This window comes from Salvelinus fontinalis, chromosome 3, assembly GCF_029448725.1.
Source record: "Salvelinus fontinalis isolate EN_2023a chromosome 3, ASM2944872v1, whole genome shotgun sequence".
NCBI lineage: Eukaryota > Metazoa > Chordata > Actinopteri > Salmoniformes > Salmonidae > Salvelinus > Salvelinus fontinalis.
This window is the reverse complement of record NC_074667.1, coordinates 5,254,287-5,271,728: the sequence shown is the minus strand read 5'-3', so window position 1 is coordinate 5,271,728 and position 17,442 is coordinate 5,254,287. Positions and strand designations below refer to the sequence as shown.

The window sequence follows — 17,442 nt, the reverse complement described above, 5'->3', positions numbered from 1 at the left end:
ATTTATTTTAAGAGGGTAGATACACAGTAACAGAGACTAGATGGAAGATTTGTAAACTGTGAATGAACATTTGGTTTGCAGGCTACAGTGGGTCCGGTGTGGGACTTGGGGACAGCAGCAGCTCTGTCAGAGAGGAACATTACAATTTATTTGATTTAGATTCATTTGATCAGCTTCTTCTCAATGCAACATTGAGGTTACAGTAAACGATTCACGACTGAACATTTGTTACTCACAGGACACCATCCTGACATCACACCCAAACAGGAAGTGCTCTCTGCTTATCACACAATTTCTGGAGTAAATATCGACACATTCATCAATTATAACTCGTTAACATGTCTCAAGATCCCTGGTAAGCAGCTTTTAAGGGTGCCATTCTAAGTATATTTAAGATAGCATTGGATGAAATATAGAAATACGTCTTCAAACCTATATATTTGTGTTATTAGCTAGATTGTTAACGTTAGTAACAGTAGCTCGCGTCCCTTTAACCGGCTACTTCTAAAAGATATAGCTAAATACGACTTGACTCGATATTATTATTCACATTGATAGTTCACACGAAATGAATTGCAATGCACTTTCGCTGATAACAATATACTGTTACGCAGGGTTATGTAGCTAACGAGCTAGCTAGCTAATTTATCTAACGTTAATAATACTAGTAGCTATGATGAGGAACAAATTGTCTCCAGTGCTGAATGACAGTTAATCTGAACTCGAGACAAAGTTGGCCACACTCAATCAGCCCAAATTAATTAGTCTACAATTGTTTTGTTTGTTGTTATTATTATACCTTGAAGATTTGGGGCATCTTCTTTTGAACTGACTTTTATACACTCATTATTTTAACTACATACACAACTATAGCACTACTCACGATAATTGTATACCGACCTGGTTTTTGTAGGTTACAGAATTATGATGCCACTTGCCGCCTTGTTCAAGAAATTGCAGAGAACATTCATGAAAGAAACAGACAACAGAGGATAAGAGGGAATCCTGCAAAGGTAAGCGTTGATACTATGATGACAACCTGCTTAACTACACATTTGTTTCCTCAAAAGTATATAGCAGTGCCTTCAGAAAGTATTCATACCATTTGGCTTATTCCACATTTTGTTGTGTTGCAGCCTGAATTCAAAATATGTTGAATATATTGTTTCCCCTCACCCATCTACTGTAAACACAATACCTCATAATGACAGTGAAAACATGTTTCTAGAAATGTTGGCACACTTTTGAAGATGAAATACAGAAATATCTAATTCACATATGTTTTTAAACCCCTGATTCAATACTTTGTAGAAGCACCTTTTGCAGTCTTTTTGGTTAAGTCTCTAAGAGCTTTGCACACCTGGATTGTACAATATTTGCCCATTATTCTTTTTCAATTCTTCAAGCTCTGTCAAGTTGATTGTTGATGATTGCTAGACAGACATTTTTAAGTCTTGCCATAGATTTTCAAGCCGATTTATCTCAAAACTGTAACTAGGCCAAACCAGGAACTTTCAATGTTATCTTGGTAAGCAACTCCAGTGTATATTTGGCCTTGTGTTTTAGGTTATTGTCCTGCTGAAAGGTGAATTAATCTCCCAATGTCTAGTGGAAAGCAGACTGAATCTAGGATTTTGCCTGTGATTATAGCTGTATTCCGTTTCTTTTTATCATTTAGTCCTTGCCGGTGACAAGCATACCCATAACATGATGCAGCCACCACCATTCTAGAAAATATGAAGAGTGGTACTCCGTGATGTGTTGTGCTGGATTTTCCCCAAATGCTTTCTATTGAGGACAAAAAGTTAATTTCTTTGTCGTATTACCTAAGTGCCTTGTTGCACTTAAGTAAGGATGCCTGTTTGGGAATATTTTTATTCTTTGAAGGCTTCCTTTTTTTCACTCTGTAATTTATGTCAGTATTGTGGAGTAACTACAATGTTGATGCATCCTTAGTTTTCTCATATCACAACCATATTAAACTCTGTAACTGTTTTAAAATCACTATTGGCCTTATGGTAAAAATCCCTGAATGGTTTCCTTCCTCTCCGGCAACTGAGTTAGGAAGGACGCCATTATCTTTGTAGTGACTGGGTGTATTAATACACCATCCAAGGCCTAATTAACCACTTCACCGCACTCAAAGGGACATTCAGCTTCTGCTTTTTAAAATGTTACTATCTACCAATCAGTGCCCTTCTTTGCGAGGCATTGAAAAACCTCCCTGGTCGTTGTGGTTGAATCTGTGCTTCAAATTCACTACTCGATTGAGAGACCTTCCAGATAATTGTATGTGTGGGGTACAGAGATGGGGTAGTTGTAAAAAAATCATGTTAACCACTATTATTTAACACTGAAATAGTACATGCAACTTATTCTGTGATTTATTAAGCACATTTTTACTCCTGAACTTATTTAGGCTTGCCATGACAAAGGGGTTGAATACTTGTTGACTCAAAACATTTCACCTTTTCATTTTGTGTTAGTCTCTAACATTTCTACAAACCAAATTCCACTTTGACATTATCGGGTATTGTTTGTAGATCAGTGACACAAAATCTAAATTTAATCCATTTTAAATTCAGGCTGTGTTGAAAAAAATGTTGAAAACAAAATGTTGAAAAAGTAAATGAGTGTGAATACTTCCTGAAGGCACTGTAGCTACTGTATTTTACAATTTCTGTTTAGGAATTGATTGCAAAAGTGTTTATTTGTCTGTCCAGATCAACATGACACTGCGAGCGTCGCTGCAGAAGCTGAAACAAAACATCAACCAGCTCAGAGAGAGTTTGCTCCGAGCCTCATCCTCCCGGCGCATGTATCCTTCCTTTCACAACATGATCACTGGTCCTTCTGGTCATGTGACTGATGACACGCAGCACAGTGTACCAAATCATTTTGGTATCACATTCATGACACTGCAGTGTAGTTGTATGTGAAGGTCCTGTATGTAAATGACCTGTAGAGGGCAGTGCTTTGTAAGAAATCGCATCAATCCTTCACTCTCTGCAATGAAAATCTGTGATTTGCATTGTCTGTTACTTTATAGATGAATGATAGTAAACTAATAGTCCAACTCCTTGTTGATGATGTTGTGGGGTCTAAATTATGTATTTTTTTTTACCATAATCTCGACCTTAACACAACCGCCCCTCCAGAATGCAGTCAGAAGCCGATCGGAGACAGAACCTTGTTGACGACCTGGTCACCAGGGACAAGCAGCTAAATGCCACGTTCAAGGGTGACGTTACACAGCCAGAGCCCTCGAGGTATTTCTCCCTCTTACAGCTCATTATGTAGAAGTCATACACACACACAAGTTTCAAGTTGGGTTTCATTCTGACTGACACACACACACACACACACACACACACACACACACACACACACACACACACACACACACACACACACACACACACACACACACACACACACACACACACACACACACACACACAGCTCATTAAGTCTCCTTTTAGCATACGCCACTCATTGTAAGTGAATGTAAATGGACCCGAATCTGAACATCAGTCATAGGCAATTGGTGATGCACCAAAGCCCATCCTTCCAGCGGAGAACTATCTCTTTCTGTCTGCTAGTGCTGCCAATTAATCTGAGTCTTGAGTTTGTCTCAGCCCAGATGTGTCTAAAGGGTCTAACGGATCCACGGTTTCTTTTGAGGATAAGTCACCGGTCACTAACTTTGTGTGCAAAGAAAGTCTTCGGACTTCCTTACAACCTTTTGTCTGAGCCCATTCGACGCCATTGGAAGTCTAGTCTGCCATATTGGGGTCGGCGCAGGGCAGTTGACTTCTAAATCTCTCAGTTTCTCATTCATCAAGAGGCTTTGCTTGTCTTGCGCTGGTGATCACACTCTTGGCACTGCCCGAAACTGGTACACTGAGGCTCAGTGAGAAAATTAAAGGGATCGGATGTGCAACCCAAGCTTTTCGAGTTTATAGTTTATCACTCTCCGCTGAGCTCATATCCTCATCCTGTCAACCTCATCTGCCAGTGGACCAATCAAAGCACTGGACGCCACTGGCTATATCCTGTATTCTCATATTATTCTTAATTGTAGTGACAGCTCTGTACAGGAGCTTAGGAAAACACTTCGGAAAACGGTCATTACTTAGCATCGGGTTTGACCTGCCCCATCCCAGGTGACATATATTTCGACAGCCAGGAGGTGAAATGAGTGACGCTCACTCAGTGGTAACGGCATGGACTTCCGCTGTCAGGTTTTGAGTATGTTTTGTATGTGAAATTAAATGTGGGTCAAACCCCATTCATTTGACTGGATCGTGTTCTTTTAATAACACACAGGCTACAGGGATGATACTGAGGTTTTCAATTTACCTTCAAGGAATAGTGGAATGGCCGTGTGGTAAAAGTGAGGTAAAGCTCAGGATCAGTTATCGGTTGATAAAATTAGCAGACTTTGGAAACGTTAACTATTTTCTTATTAGTCTGATCTGAGACAGCTCTGTTTCTACGTGTTTTACGGACTTTCTTGTTTGGATTAATCCACTTCGTGGCTGAAAGCAGGGAGGGAAGGGAACACTTGCTTTTATCTTTTTATAGATCCCACAGCTAATTACGAACATTGGTGGCCTATAACTAAATCAAATGGCAACTAATGAATTACACAGTTGATCTTACTCTTGTGATCTTACCGTTTCAAGTTTCCCCGGTAAAATATACAGTACCAGTCAAAAGTTTGGACACACCTACTCATTCCAGGGTTTTACTTTATTTTTACTATTTTCTACATTGTAGAATAATAGTAAAGACATCAAAACTATGAAATAACATATATGGAATCATGTAGTAACCCAAAAAGTGTTAAACAAATCAAAATATATTTGATATTTTATCTTCTTCAAAGTAGCCACCCTTTGCCTTGATGACAGCTTGGCACACTCTTGACATTCTCTCAACCAGCATCATCTGGAATGCTTTTCTTTCCTTAATGATTTTGAGTCAATCAGTTGTGTTATGACAAGGTTAGCGGGGTATACAAAAGATAGCCCTATTTGGTAAAAGACCAAGTCCATATTATGGCAAGAACAGCTAAAATAAGCAAAAAGAAAAGACAGTCCATCATTTACTTTAAGACATGAAGGTCAGTCAAATCCCGGAAAATTTCTAAAACTTTTAAAGTTTCTCAAAGTGCATCGCAAAAACCATCAAGTGCTATGATGAAACTGGCTCTCATGAGCACTGCCACAGAAAAGGAAGACTCAGAGTTACCTCTGTTGCAGAGGACAAGTTCATTAGTTACCAGCCTCAGAAATTGCAGCCCAAATAAACGCTTCACAGAGTTCAAGTAACAGTCACATCTCTTTATCAACTGTTCACAGGAGACTGCGTGAATCAGGCCTTCATGGTCGAATTGCTGCAAGAAACCAATATTAAAGGACACCAATAAGAATAAGAAACTTGCTTGGGCCAAGAAATACAAACAATCGACATTAGACCGGTGCAAATCTGTCCTTTGGTCTGATGAGTCCAAATTTTAGATTTTTGGTTCCAACCGCTCTGTCTTTGTGAGACGCAGAGTAGGTGAACGGAGGATCTCCGTATGTGTGGTTCCCACCGTGAAGCATTGAGGAGGTGGTGTGATGGTGTGGGGATGCTTTGCTCGTGACACTGTCTGTGATTTATTTAGAATTCAACGCATACTTAACCAGCATGTTTACCACAACATTCTGCAGCGATACGCCATCCCATCTGGTTTGCGCTTAGTGGGACTATCATTTGTTTTTCAACAGGACAATGACCCAACACACATCCAGGCTGTGTAAGGGCTATTTGACCAAGAAGGAGAGTGATGGGGTGCTGCATCAGATGACCTGGCCTCCACAATCACCCGACCTCAATCCAATTAAGATGGTTTGGGATGAGTTGGACTGCATAGTGAAGGAAAGGGAGCCAAAAAGTGCTCAGCATATGTGGGAACTCCTTCAAGACTGTTGGAAAAGCATTCCAGGTGAAGCTGGTTGAGAGGATGCCAAGAGTGTGCAAAGCTGTCATAAAGGCAAATGGTGGCTACTTTGAAGAATTTCAAATATAAAATATGTTTTGATTTGTAACACTTTTTTGGTTACTAAATGATTCCGTATGTATTATTTCATAGTTTTGATGTCTTCACTATTATTCTACAATGTAGAAAACAGTACAAATAAAGAAAAACCCTGGAATGAGTAGGTGTGATGTGGGGTGGGTGGATGATTTGAGAGGGGGTGGGGAAGGGTGGGCAGTGGGTATGTAGACTTGGCGCTCAGTGTGTGGTCTTTAGGGTGGGTGGGTATTAGCCTCGCTTGGATAACCTAAGCTGTTCCATTTTTTCGAGGAGAGGGGTTGGTCCGGGATAAGGGGGCTTATTTTATTTGTGAAACAATACATTAGAGAGAGATTAGCCTCTAATCAAGCAAAGAAGAGACGTGGCGCCTCCATTTTGAAGGCTCACTGCACCCCTGACCCTCTTTGGAATACCCCCAAGCCCCTTACCACCCCTTTTCCCTTTATCAATCTCTCCTTATTTTAAATTGTTTTAACCTTTATTTAACCAGGCAAGTCAGTTAAGAACAAATTCTTATTTACAATGACGGCCTACCAAAAGGCAAAGGGCCTCCTGAAGAGGACGGGGGCTGAGATTAAAAATATATATATATATGACAAAACACAAATCTCGACAAGAGAGACAACACTACATAAAGAGACTTTATATTTGATCACTCCTGCAACAAGTCGAAATGAGTTCAATCGGCCCTGTCCGAGTTACAGCCTCAGAGGCCTGTCTGTCTGTCGGGTCCTCGGCGGCGGTGGAGTGTGATGCGGGCTGCCCAGAGATGCCTGATTAAGTTGGCGGGCCCCAGTGGGCGGTTAATTGGATAAGCTTTAATCTTCACACGGCGGGAGGAAGTGGAGATCCGCCACGCGGTAGGATAGTTACCAAACCTGTCAGAAAGATTAGCTTAGCGCTGGCTGCCGACCTCCTTGTCTCGCCCCGGCCGCCGCTGCTAAGTATGCTGTGCCAAGGAGTGAAGAGAGGGAGATGGGGTGCTTCAAACTACACACTCTCCCTCGGAAATAGGAAGGAAGGAGGTGGCGTCATGGCGCCATGCTTGACACACATCACAACCAACTTTGAGTTCAAGTTTAGTACAACCTGTCTTGTCCAATACCAGCGTAAGGAGAGGAACTTCATAACGTCAACAAGTATACCTATTTGAGGTTTCTGATCACACTATTATCTTACCTGGCGACATTGTGGTTTGTAATGATCCTGGAATCACATCTACAATGACATATTTTTCATTCTTTTCAACATAGTGTACCACAAGGATTTGATGAGCTGTATGATATTGTAGTAAATGGGCTGTGCTAAGGGAAGTGGAGGAGATTTTAAGTGCCTACTTCTGACAGCCAATGGCTACAATCCTAATTTCCCTGACAGCCAATGGCTGTCCCCCAAGGTCCCCTGACAGCCAATGCCAGTCCTCAGTCCATCCAGTCAGCGCTGTCTGAGGTGAATTGCTGGGTCTGACGGGATTGATCTATCTGTACTAACAGAGACCTTGACACTTCACCGCAACATAACCTCGGGGTCTGAGGCAGCCTCAGACAGCTTTTTCCCATTAACAGAAAAATAGCTCAAAACCACACAACTGTGTTAAGCGCTACACAACACAACAAGAGCACTCTGGTGTGTGTGTGTGTGTGTGTGTGTGTGTGTGTGTGTGTGTGTGTGTCTCAGAATGAAACCCAACTGGAAACTTCAGGGCCTGTGGCTATGTATGATTAGCATGCAGTGTTTACATATCGAACAAGCCGGTCCTAGTTTTTTTTTTTTTAAAGCAACTAAACATATCTGCTTCCTTGTTCAGAACGTAAAAACCAAACAAGAAAATAAATAAGCGTTTTCTCATCTGAAGGGAAGGACATGTTGTTACACAAGTCAACATCAGATGAGTAACATGAGTGTTACAGATGTAACTGCTTGCTACAGAGGTTGCACACGGGTCCATTGTACCGCGTTTGTTTGTGAAGCCGAGGGTTGACGATGCGTGTCGGTAGTTCGGACGTGTGTCCCGGTCAGGTGATTGACAGGTACAGTGCGTTCGCTACACCCTTGGCATGCTGATCATGTTGTTGTGTGACATTTCCCAGGTCGACCCTGATGGCGGGGGGAGAAGGAGGGGCCGCGGCCAACCCCTGGCTGGTCAACGAGCCAGAGGAGACCAGGGGCCTGGGCTTCTCCGCGATCAAACAGCAGCAGCAGCGCATCGTCGAAGGTAAGGTTACACAACGTTCAGAATAGAAGTGTATGGTGTAGAACTGTCAGGTAGACTAGGGGGTGTTGTCAGGTCTATTCGTTGTATATCTATCTGCAACGGTCAGAACGTTTCACGTCACTGACTCTGAATAGACCCCTGATCAGATCTAGTATCAGCTTGTACCTTCAGAGTCCTACCTTTACCCATGCAAAACTGACCTGTGATCAGTGCCTCTAATAGGAAACACAGAGGTGGCGGTGCTCCTCGAGGCTACACCTTGATAACTATATCCACACTGTCACTGGATGAGGTGAACACAGTAACTCACATTCAGCAGATTCAATTTCCAGCCTCTCCCAGTTCCTAAATCGTTCCCACATGCACTGTAACTGCAACATCCAGGCTGATCCTAGTACAGTTCACCTGACTCCACATGACTCTTCTGTTATGTCTCCATTACGGTTCTGGCTGCGATCTGGCTATTGTCAGTTTGTCAGTATTTTGGGGATACAGTGAAACCGCATCAAGGTTTTGAGCCCCCATTGGGAGTTCCGGATGTAAGTTTAGGGCCTATAGTGAGCAACCAAATCTGTGGTCTCACAGATTCCTGTGGTGGTGTCTGTGTCAAATACAGAGACAAGGGGCCTTCTGGTCTCCTCACCAATTCCCTGAACCCCTTGAAGCACATACAATAACCTGGACAAACTCAGTGTAACACTACTCCTCTGTAAAATTGTGATAGAGAATGATAGCTTCCCACAAGTTATGTATCCGTCTCCTTCACAAAGTCACTGTTCAGCTGCCCCTTTTTCACCCAGTACAGTTAGAACAGTTAGAATAACAGAAGTCAGGCTGAGGTGTGTGTGTGTGTGTGTGTGTGTGTGTGTGTGTGTGTGTGTGTGTGTGTGTGTGTGTGTGTGTGTGTGTGTGTGTGTGTTTGTTTGTTTGTTTGTTTGTTTGTTTATGCATGTTTTTGTAATGTGTGTGTGTGTGTGTGCGTTTTAAGTGCTGAGTGAGTCACCTGTGGCACGCTGCCCCCTAGTGTTGCTCTCCAGTGCTGAACCCCAAAGTGTCATTCCTACTCACCAAACGGTTGCCCTGTGAAATCACAGTGCACAAAATTGCTCCCTCTCTACCAATGGCTCATTAAAGAAGAATTTTGGCATGTCTTTATAGTTTTACCACCTCACCACTGCTACATTTGACACATTTTTGTGTGGATGCGTGATGTGCTCTAGAGTATTTGTATGTGAGGTGATTGGGGTTTTCCTAATTGTGGGTTGTTTATTGATGAACTGTATAATGCAGGAATCATGAACTAGATTCAGCTATGGGCCATTTTTTTTTCTTGGGGGGATGGTCAGGGGGACGGAACGCAATTGCAAATCATTTGTAGACTGCAAATTGACCGCAAGAAGCCAAAACAGATATATTTCACTAAAACAATATTTTCAAACCTTGCTTACATTTGTATACGATCACATATCTCTCTCTATAATGTGTGTGAATACTTTGGAACAGAATTCCAAAATGAAAATCCCTTAGAGCTGATTTGGTGGTGTTTTTACAGTCTTATAAATACAAATATATACAGTGCCTTTCGAAAGTATTCACACCCCTTGACTTTTTCCACATTTTGACATGTTACAAGGTGGGATTAAAATGGTTTTAAGTGTCATTTTTTGTCAATGATCTACACAAAATACTCAGTCTAAAAAGATTCTAACGATTGCAAAAGAAATATGAAAAATAAAATATGAATATATCTTGGTTACATAAGTATTATGTATTATGTATTATGTATAAGTACATAATTCAGGCTGTAACACAACAAAATGTGGAAAAAGTCAAGGGGTTTGAATACTTTCTGAAGGCACTGTAGATATATACTTTTGAGGAAACAAATGTGTAGTTTAGCATGTTGTCATCATAGTATCAACGCTTACCTTTGCAGGATTTAAAAAAACAATTGCTCAGAAAAGTTGGAGGGACAAATAAAATCCCCCTTGGGCCATACTCGGCCCACGGACTGCCAGTTGGGGAACCCTGCTATAATGTATAGGTCTCTCTCTTATGGAGTTTCTCTCTGTTTCTGTCTGTCTCTCTATCATGCTGATCAGGGCTGAGTTAACCCCTTTGTCTCTCTTCCTCTCTCTGAACAGTTCAGGATGCTGGGTTGGACGCGTTGGCTGCCGTCATCAGCCGACAGAAGCTGATGGGTCAGGATATAGGCAACGAGCTGGACGAGCAGAATGGTAAGGAGGGGTGGGTCTGTCTGTCTGTCTGTCTGTCTGTCTGTCTGTCTGTCTGTCTGTGTCTCTGTCTGTCTTTGTCTGTCTTTGTCTGTCTGTCTGTCTGTCTGTCTGTCTGTCTGTCTCTCTGTCTCTCTGTCTCTCTGTCTCTCTGTCTGTCTGTCTGTCTGTCTGTCTGTCTGTCTGTCTGTCTGTCTCTGTCTGTCTCTGTCTGTCTCTGTCTGTCTGTCTGGTACATCTGCTATTGCTTCTCTGCGTCAGTCAGATAAGTCCACCCTACCTTTCACCCCTACAGTAAGACACAAGCTCTTTATCATATTGTGTGTCTCCTTAACAAGGGGAGGGTGTATATAGTTCATACATAGTTCTACCAGCCACACACCAGACCAGCCACACCCTACTCCAAACCATTGTGTGAAATCAATCAGACACGCTATTATTTCAGTCATGGAACAGGGGTCAGTACCCTTTACAGGTGTTCCAAGCCATCTTGGTCAGAGTCACAGAATTAAATAAAGTGTTCATCCCAAATGGTACCCTATTCCCTACATAGTGCACTACTTTTCACCAGATCCTGGTAAAACAAAAAGTGTGCACTATATAGGGAATAGGGTGCCATTTGGGACGTAGACGATGCATCTCTATTGTTAAAGTGACCTCACGTCTAGCCATCCTTCTAGAAGAGCTCTGCTGGTGGTGGATCTGTGACTGTGTCAGGCTATGTAGTCGGGTTAGGAGGAATGTGAGCTCCTGACGCACTGTTTTAATGCGTTTGCGGAGAGAGACAAGTGCTGTCCTGGAATCAGATCCGCTTTGAGGTAATGGCCGTGTTGCTGTAAATAGCTCTGTCAGAAGGCAGGTCTGAGCATATCGCTCCGGTTTGTCTACAGATGGAGGCACTTGAGAAAAGCTCATAGGATGCCAGATAGTCGTCATCCGCCTCACAGGATCATTAGATTTCATTGTTTCCTTAACTGTACACTCTACATCTCAACTATACATTTCTTAGTTGTATCCACAAGACACTGCAGTTTTGCCTGATTATTCGTTTTAAAGGTCCAATGTATCTGTTTTTGTCTCAATATCCAATCATTTCTGGGTAACATTTAAGTACCTTACCGGGATTTATTTCAATAAAAAAAATCTAAAATAAACAAAAATACCTATGTAGCAAAGAACAGTCTCTTAAGCAACAATTTTGCTAGGACTGTCTGGGAGTGGTCTGATTGGGGAGGGGAAAACTGAAAACTGGCTGTTATTGGCAGGGAGGTTTGGGAATCTGTTTCTTATTGGTCTATTAACTCATTTACAACCTGGTGATGTCACCAGGCAGTCCAAACTGGCAGACATTTCAGGCTGCATTTTCAAACAGCTCTTACACTAAAAGGGCATTATCATCATTTTCACAGTGTTATTCCAACCTAGTGTGGAAATGTATATGAAACACAGGAAATGTAGTTTTTAACTGCACTGGGCCTTTTTCCCCAAAAATATCACTTGCCACTTTTGGCCTTTGTCTCCTTTCAAAGCGATGTTTTCTGAGAACAGAATATGTTAGGGCCCTCTTGACATGTGGAGGACACCCAAAGCCCATAGGAGGCAGAGGAAGATCGAGATGGACTTCTAACAGGCTTGGTGTCACTGTATATTGACTGTAGAGCGTGTAGAGTGAGTGGGCTTAGTGGTCTGATAGAGGAACGTTACACGGAGTTCATTAGTTCCTGCTTGCTGTTCTTGGCATGTCCCGGGCGCACCACAACGCCACAACCCCGTGGGCCCGACAATTAGTGGGCCGTTGGACTAAATGGTGCTTTTCTTTCTCCCGCCATGAGCACAATGTGATGACATGATTGATGTTCTCTCCCTAAAGAGCCCAGACCCCTTCCTCTGGGACATTGTAAATGTAGGCTATACCCCAATAATGTCAAACAGCTTCTTAGTTATCTTGTTAGTCCTATCGGAGAGGAGAGGATGAAGCCATAGCCCCAAAATCACAGCACTTTGTTTATATTCTTCAGCCATTTTGATGGACACCTATGCATATTCAATGCATATTTCAATTTATTTATAGTGTGTTTATTTTAGACGGCCAGTTCCAAGTTAGGTCAAATGACTTTGTATGGTCCTTTTCTGAGGCCGTGCTGAAACAGATCCCGCAGGGATGCGTAATCGAATGACCTTTGAGATGGAAACAAAAACGAGTTTCCCTTCTGCTGCTGGGAACAAACAGTAGACGTTTGGCCTGCGATCCTCCCCGAGTCAGAGAGAGGGTAGCTACGGCTTGACTGTTTCAGCCTTCTCTCCTCTCACCTTATTGAGCTAGAGAAGGATCTTTGGTTCCCCTTTAATCCCCAGAGTCCGAACCGACGTGTTATTCTTCATGGCGTCAGTGTTTCCAATAACAAAAGACCTCGGGGCGGCAAAACGTCCTACGCGACGCCTGTGAATTTAACTGAGAGTCCGGACCCGATGCCCCGGCAGCAAGAGAGCGACGCAGGCGATTGAACACTTCAGCCCTGATACAAAGTGGCTTTGATATTTTAGCTTGGCAGTCCACATTCCCCTAAAGTGCACTTTGTCCAAAGATTTTGATAACGGCGCTCTCTTTCACTCTTTCCATATTTTCGATCACGACAGAATGCATCTCCAAACGCAGCCTAGTCCCCTGTGTATGTTGGAACCTCTAACCAGGTCCGCCTGGTTGAAATTGAAACCAAACCCGGCAAATATGAGTGTTAGGAGGCCAGCCTGGTCTCACGGACCGGCCCACCTGTATGCCTGTCCCCGGGGGTATTACATAGAGGTGATAAACAGAGGGATGAGATGGAGGGGAGGGGGTCCAATAGTGGATCAGTCCAACATCCTGCAGTCTCCACCGGCTTCCCATCTGAATTTACAGTGGGGCTCAGAGTTCACGAGACCAACTGACTATTACTCACCCGGTCTCACACACAGGCCCTCAGGGCTTTGGAGCCTACAGGCTTCCCTCGCTTTCTCTTTTCCTCCCCTCTTTACCTCTGCCCTTCTCTTCTCCCTTCTCTGCATTTTCTCCCCTTACGCCTCGATCCCACCGACAGTGTCGTTGCATTTTGGTACACCAGAAGTACATTAGTTTCCAACAGAGCGCTGCGCTTGCCAATGCGTTGCGGAAGCGGTTGCAGTGCGTTCTGTGAGGCTTTATACGTTGGATTTATCGAACGTATGCGTTAATCTGTGTGCGTAGACGGCTTGGCAGAAATGGTAGCAGAAGGTGAATGTTGAACTTTTGTTGCACACATATCCCGATGATGCATTGTACCATTTTGCGCAGTGACGCTATGGGTGTGATCGAGGCATTAACCTCTCTTTTACCCTCTCTTTTCTCTCTCTCTCTCTCTACTTTTCCCTTTTTCTCTCTGCCTCCTCTCTACCTCCTCTGCCTCGTCCACCTCGACCTCCTCTCTCTTTCTCCTCTGCCTCCTCCTATCTTCCCTCTCTCTGTTCCACTACCCTCTCCCTCCTCTCTCCACCTCCTCTTTCTCCACTCCTTCTCTCTCTCCTCTCTGTGAGTTATGGCTGAGATGTCATGGTCCCAGAAGAGGTGTGGGACAGGTGGAAAAAGAGGATATATCACACAGCGTGGTGAGCAGGGGAGGCCAGGGAAGGACTTCAAACAGCCAGGCTACTGATTGCTGTTGGCCTGGGATTTCCCATGCTTGATTTAGGGGCGGGACGGTCCGCATAGGGCCCCGCAGGCCTTGCTGGGGGAGAGGAAGCCGTGGCTGCAGGCTGGAGAAACTGGTGGGTGACTTGAATCCACACCAAGCCATGACACCCTGAAGACATCATACCACCCAGGTTCTGATGGGCATACTGTATTTGATGGTACAATTAAGAATGTGCAGGTGTTTTAAAAAGGTCTTTAAGCTATAGGGCTATATACCCAAATGCATGATGGAATGCGGGCCTGCAGGCGCGCACAGACACAGACACAGACACAGACACAGACACAGACACAGACACAGACACAGACACAGACACAGACACACACACACACACACACACACACACACACACACACACACACACACACACACACACACACACACACACACACACACACACACAAAAAAGAAATATCTACCTAACAGAACAGTTAATGCTTTATATGCCCTTATATGAGACACAGTGGTTCGATTAATGTTTTCTGCATACTTCGTGTGAATAAGCGTTTGGAATGTTTTTCTTGCCGAGTTGTACTTAAATTACCCGTATTATTGCTTCGTACAGCTTTGTAGGTGCTGCATTTCTTACTTGCATTAAATGACAAAATCGACAACGTAAAAAGTAACAGGCTAGCGTAATGCTTTTCAAGAGGCAGGGAAAATTGATTTAATTTAAAAAGCCTAGACTCCGACAGTTTGAGTGTTCCTTTTCTCTGTCTTTTTAGGGGTTCTGTTTTTCTTCTGATCTCAGTCCTGTTGCAGTGTTTCCCTGTAAATAGATTAAGCTCTGTGCCCGGAGCTAGCCTCTGACCTGAGTGCAGTGGAGGTTGCAGTCGGCTCCTTTTTGGGAAAGAGCTTGAAGCCAGGGTCATCTGTGAAGGTGACCTGTTATGAGTTTAAGAAATGAACCCAAGGCCCTCGGTTTCTCTTCCCAGCCCTGTCTTAAAAAACACAATGAATCTACAATGAATAGTGAGGAAGAGTTGAGCAAAGTAGTAGCAATTTTTAATCCCCAGGCTTTGCAGGTGTGAACTGTGAAGACAAGAAAGCCTTTTTCCCCATTTGGACAGTAGATTTTCCCCTCTTTTTTTTCTGTTACTTCAATACCTATAAAAAGAAAAAGTCAATCTAAGTTTTTGGGTGTGAAGATTATTTATGATGTGTATCATCACCAGGCGTATTCATATTTCCGACATGTGGCAGAAGTCAACCATATTTTTATTTCCAAATTCAATGTGGCAGAAAATGTCCCTGTGTGTCTCACTAAATGTTCTATATCAACGAAATGAAGGTTTTTGCTGCTAGAATCAACATTGTTTGACTTTATTGGTGTTGATATTTCTCTGATTCGGGTCTGGAACAATGACATCAGCAGTGGTCTGTGATTATGAGTGACGGGCAGTCTTGTAAAAGTGGGTCTTTTTGCGGGGCTGAGGAGGGTTCCAGCTTCAGAGACTAGTTTTCCACAATACACCCTCACTTTGATTGGAATAACCAGGGAAAGGAGGGTGTGTGGTTAAGCGTTCGTGCACACACACACAAACACACACACACACACACACACACACACACACACACACACACACACACACACACACACACACACACACACACACACACACACACACACACACACACACACACACACACACACACACACACACACACACCCTTTCATTCCAGGGTTTGTCTCTCTTCCCTATTACAAGCCTCATTAAAAATCCACCATAGTCGACGTGGACTGGTCAAGTGGATGGATGAGTTCATTTATTTTCCACACGCTGTTTGATGCTATCTAATCAACAAAGTTTCCCGCCAAGCCGAGCCCCTTCAAATTCCCCACGCACAAACCTTTCAGAGAAATCACTCATTGCTGTTTGTTCTATTTCCTTTCCTCCACCTCTTCTCCACTTTAATAAATAGATGGTGGTCCTGCGACGACTCCGCCAAATGTGCCGCTCGCCGCTTGCACATCAAATATCCCAGCCGTGACCTCTGTGTGTACTCCTGCCTGGCTTTTTTTCTGTTTTACTAATAACCCTCTGAGTGGATTTCACCATCGCTAGGCAACACGGTGTCCATGTCTTTCTGTTAGACAACTATATTTTCGTACAGAAGTGAGCTCATTCGGAACAGAGAGAGAGAAACAAAACTTCATTTAGATTAAGATCTGCTGGTGGAAGATGACGGAAAGATCCAGAAGGAAGATCACTTTGAACAGATAGTAATACATGTGACCTAAACATCCAGGATTGTTATGTCGGACACTTGCTAAGATTGCTAGACGTGTATCCAATTCTGTATGAGTAAGTGAGGACTTATTTTTTTTAATGACTTGAGCCATATCAGGTCATAATAGGAGTCTATTGTCAGTGTTGAGGATGGGCCTATGGGCTAGCCTGGTCCCAGATCTGTTTGTGCTGTATAGCCAACTCCTATGGTTGTTTGGCATGACAATCACCATACTGTATATAGGACCTGGCAAGATGGCACACAGATCTGCGACCAGGCTATCTCTAGGCCTCAATAGTAAGCAACAACTACCACCCTCTCTCTTTGTAAAGGACTCTTTATGCTGGGAGATATGTTTCTATGACATAGCCATTAGTCTGTTATTTCCCACTAATAATGACGTCATTGATTCGCTGCTGCATCATCAGAGTCGCGGCCGGGGAACTCTAATGAGGTCCAAATAAATAGTGGAACCCGGGAACATTCTGGACTGTTTGTTAGAACTGCTGGAGGACCAGTGACCTCACCAGCGGGGTGGTCAACCCCGGCTGTGGAGAACAGAGCTCTTGGTCACACTCTTCAGAGAAACAGTCCCGCGAACAAATAAACGTACGCTAATGGCGGCGCTCGGCGGAGCCGGGTTGCCAGGGCGAAGTCGAACGATTGATTTATCGCCCGTCCTCTTTGCTCCAGCTGCGAGCCGAGGTGTAGGGTGGTAAGGTAAGAACTTAGTAGGGCTTGGGGAGGAAGAAGGAGGGGTGGGGGTGGTGTTCGTGTCACGAAAATGGGTGTCGTCATACATGAAGACACGCCCAACTCTTGTCTGGTGTCACAGCTTTGTGTAGCAATTACAGAGAGTGGAAATGACCAACTGACTTGGTGGCTGGAGTTTGACACGACTCTGCCCCACAGAGTTGGAAATAGTGAGGATTCTTCATGTACTAGATATAAGAAAATACACCTTGTATA

General features: G+C 43.5%; 1 protein-coding gene across 1 annotated transcript in view; it reads left to right on the top strand.

The window, feature by feature from the left end:
* The first annotated feature begins 240 nt into the window (after window positions 1–240).
* The window catches only part of LOC129836454 (syntaxin-8-like), a 43,776-nt gene continuing 26,574 nt past the window's right edge, over window positions 241–17,442 (top strand). Inside the window, exons 1-6 of the mRNA XM_055902645.1 lie at window positions 241–355; window positions 914–1,013; window positions 2,724–2,818; window positions 3,159–3,269; window positions 8,179–8,303; window positions 10,448–10,540. Of these exons, the coding sequence (XP_055758620.1) occupies window positions 339–355; window positions 914–1,013; window positions 2,724–2,818; window positions 3,159–3,269; window positions 8,179–8,303; window positions 10,448–10,540 (541 nt within the window). The 5' untranslated portion in view covers window positions 241–338. The remainder of the gene's footprint in view (window positions 356–913; window positions 1,014–2,723; window positions 2,819–3,158; window positions 3,270–8,178; window positions 8,304–10,447; window positions 10,541–17,442) is intronic.